The sequence below is a fragment of the Octopus bimaculoides genome, chromosome 19 (assembly GCF_001194135.2).
Source record: "Octopus bimaculoides isolate UCB-OBI-ISO-001 chromosome 19, ASM119413v2, whole genome shotgun sequence".
NCBI lineage: Eukaryota > Metazoa > Mollusca > Cephalopoda > Octopoda > Octopodidae > Octopus > Octopus bimaculoides.
In genome coordinates, this window is record NC_068999.1 from 26,173,818 (window position 1) to 26,177,521 (window position 3,704).

Consider the following 3,704-nt stretch of genomic DNA (forward strand, 5'->3'; position numbering starts at 1 on the left):
GAGAGAGAGGGAGAGAGAGAGAGAGAGGGAGAGAGAGAAAGAGAGAGAGAGAACAAAATTTTTTCACCAACAGAAAATATAAAAAAGAGAGTCATTTACTTTTTCAATCTCTTGGATAACTTTATGTTTGACGTTGAGATCTTCAAATACAGCCTCAATCACCAGATCAGAATGTTTCAAGTTGTTATAGGACAGGGTTGCATCAAGATTTGATAACATTTTCTCAGATTCTAAACTGAATGTGTGAAAAGGAAAATTACTTGTTGTTTAATACTCAGAGTAATTCATTACATTTCAAATTTACATTTTTATATTTTGCTTTAAGTACCACCCATTCTGTCTGCCAACAATACCTTCCACCTGTTTCATCCATCATATTTTCCACATTATGTGCCACTCCCACTCACTTCTGTCTGTATGTATGCTATCCAACATGACTTGCATCTCTGCATCTGTCAGCTAACAGACCTTGCATCTGTTGTATATGCTATCTAATACATTCTGCATCTTTAATGTGATTCAGCAGAGAGTGATTTCTAAGTCCATTTTTATGATAAATGTTTGATAAAAATATTTAGTGTACGGTTTGGTGGGTGAGACCCAGCAGTAATGATAAGAGGAAGGGAAGCATGCATGTTGACTAGTAATGTTATCTAGGCTGTAAGTTCAGAGTAGTAGGAACCATACTCTTTTACAGGTTTCAGCTCTAAGGTTGTGGCCATGCTGGGGTACTGATTTTTAAAAAAATTATTTTTATTTGCGGGCTTTAAAAGAGTTCCATGTAAATCAGTAGAAAAGACATGAGCAAGCAGATTCCAGAGGGTTGATGTTCTGGGGAAGACAGACTGAGCACAGTGGTTAGTGTGAGGCTAGGTGGGATTGGATGATAGGTGGTGATGAGAGGTGAAGAGCAAGTAGGTCAAGGATGCCTGGGTGATGGAAGTATGAAATCAGCCAACTTTATAGAAATGAATGCATGTCTGTAGCCAGATGTTGCTGCATGTCTATTAATAATTGAACACTAATCAGTCAAGTGACCTTTTCTGGACATGGCCCAGGATGTCTGTGTGCATAGCAGCAATAGCAGTATTGTTGCAGATGTGGGAGCAGTTCTCCATTGTGGGCCTCATTTGAGCCTGGTAGAGTGTCAGCAGCTGCTAGGGGTTATACTATTTTCTGACCCTGTCCAGCTGCATCAGCATTCTAACTATGCTGAGCATTTTCTTTACCAAGGAAAACTGTTTGTTCGTAGTAAAGCTCAATGTTTGGGGAGATGTAAGGGATCTAGCTGAGTGTTGCTCATATTAAGAAAGAGGTGCAGAACAGTGATATTTTCTTCAGTTGTTTTATTGTTAAAAGAGAAAAGGTTGACATAGTTCTACTGGAGGATGCTCTCAAAGTCTGCTTATGGAATAAATGCAGGTTAGGCATGCAGTATCTAGGTTGCATGTGGATGATGCATAGCTGGGGAAAGTTAGTGCATAAAAGCATGTGCTGTTGGATGTGAAAGTCTGTAGGTCACTGGTCTATAGAAGAAAAAGAATGGAAGTGAGAAATGAACGCTGGGTAACATCAGAATTGATTATGAGTGGGGCAGAAAGAGCTCCTTCCACACATGTTGCTATCAGATAGGAAGCTACTGAACCAATATATAAGAGATAGGTGGAGTCCATAGGTGAGATGTTGTCAAAGATTTGCATGCCAGACATAGTTGAAGGCATTGCTGATGTCTAGAGCAACAACATTGCTTTTACTAAAGTCAGAGGGATTAGTGGTGAGTGACAAAGAGAGACTGCTTTAAAGCTGCATAATTTGTGGTGTTGTGCAAATCTGCTCATGAGAATAGATTAGTTAGAAATGGGGTCTGCTAAGCTCTCTTGACTTAGCTATATTAAATGAAGACAAAGTCAGATGGGTGTCATGGTTTAGCTGTTATACAAGCAAGCCAGCAATCTTATAATATCACTTTTAAATATTTGAGCTGACAGGATTACTAAGTGATTATCCTAGACAACACTTAAATTTTAAAAATAAAGCAATAAAACTAGTGATTAATAATTAATCTTCGCTAATTAAACTACTTACATTACATTATAAATACTTATTTTAAGACCAAAGATTATGTTAAACATAGTTTTGATCAATGAACCAGGCTAAAAAGTTATTATGATGACATAGATCAATCTGACCTGCAAAAACAAATGCTTCAAATATATGGAAAAATCACTCTACAACATTTATTAAAGCCACTACAACTGTTAATAAATATTAAAACTGATATACCTGCTGATTTTTTTCTTTTTCACAGAAGTTTGTAATCCTTTTTGTATTTGTTCAATACCTCGGGAAAGGCCAGTTTCAGACATGTCCTTCATCAAAACATTAAAACCCTTATCAATACTCACTTGACAAATACCAGCTCCCATGAGACCAGCTCCTAGTACACTAACTGTTCTGAAAAAGCCACAAAATATTCAAGGTACAAATTTTTATACATAAAAGTATATTGTAAAACATTTGAATAACAGTCATTAAACTTTAATAACTGTAATATAATAATGGTTTTATAATTCAGTTTTCATATTCTAATTGACCTGAAGTGAGATACCATCAAAATATCTGCTAATAGATATTATTAATACTATATTTCTCCATGAGCCATTAGAACAATGTTTATCTCTGGTTTCTGTACCATTAAGAGACAAACTTCCTCTTGGATAGAACACTAGTTTTTCTGAGATAACATTTTTCATGGAGAAGAATTGAAGTCTGTATTGCAAACTACTGGAACACATCTTATCTCTCTTAGCTTGTTTCAGTCACTGAACTGTGGCCATGTTGGGGCAACATCTTGAAGAGTCTAGTATATATTGTATTGGTCTCTTATACTGAACCGTTAAGTTACAGAAACATAAACAAACCAACATAAACATAACACATATGCATTATATATATATATATATATATATATATAGGTGAGCAAAGATGTAGGTACACTACTATATGTATATATGAATATAAAAATGGAAGAAAAACGCAATAGAGGATAACAAAACATCCGGACAGATAGATGATACAAAGGCAGACAGGAAAAACAACAATTAGAGTGACAGGAAAACAGGACGGGTCATTCATGGCCTTCTTTTGCCAGTTAAGAGACCAGATGTCCTTACAGTTTCAGTCAGTTACACTTGAGGTTGTTCGATCTGGTTGCCCCCAAAAAAGTCTAAGTTAAGAGCATTAGATTTTTTTGTAAGAAAGTTGGTGAATGTATGTGACAACAAAGACAAAAAACGGAGAACATGGTACGCAATTACGAATACAAACAACAAGAATATAACAACAGGTGTCTTTTGACTGAGGACGAATCAGATTGAGCTGGCGTGTATAAAGCGAAAGCTTAAAGGCAGGAACGTAGGAGATATTCTGCCAAGGTCGACTTTGTCTTTCATCCTTTTGGGGTCGATAAATTAAGTACTAGTTGCTTACTGGTGTCAATCTAATCGACTGGTCCCCTCCCCCAAAATTTCGGGCCTTGTGCCTAGAGTTGAGTGGTTGGCGTTAGGAAGGGCATCCAGCTGTAGAAACTCTGCCAAATTAGATTGGAGCCTGGTGTTGCTATCTGGTTTCACCAGTCCTCAGTCAAATCGTCCAACCCATGCTAGCATGGAAAGCGGACGTTAAACGATGATGATGATATATAT

General features: G+C 36.9%; 1 protein-coding gene across 1 annotated transcript in view; it reads right to left on the bottom strand.

The window, feature by feature from the left end:
• The window catches only part of LOC106883270 (trifunctional enzyme subunit alpha, mitochondrial), an 83,861-nt gene that overhangs the window by 15,122 nt on the left and 65,035 nt on the right, over nucleotides 1–3,704 (bottom strand). The window contains exons 13-14 of the mRNA XM_014934213.2: nucleotides 2,284–2,454; nucleotides 100–235 (exon numbers count right to left, since the gene is read on the bottom strand). Coding sequence (XP_014789699.1) covers nucleotides 100–235; nucleotides 2,284–2,454 — 307 coding nt within the window. The remainder of the gene's footprint in view (nucleotides 1–99; nucleotides 236–2,283; nucleotides 2,455–3,704) is intronic.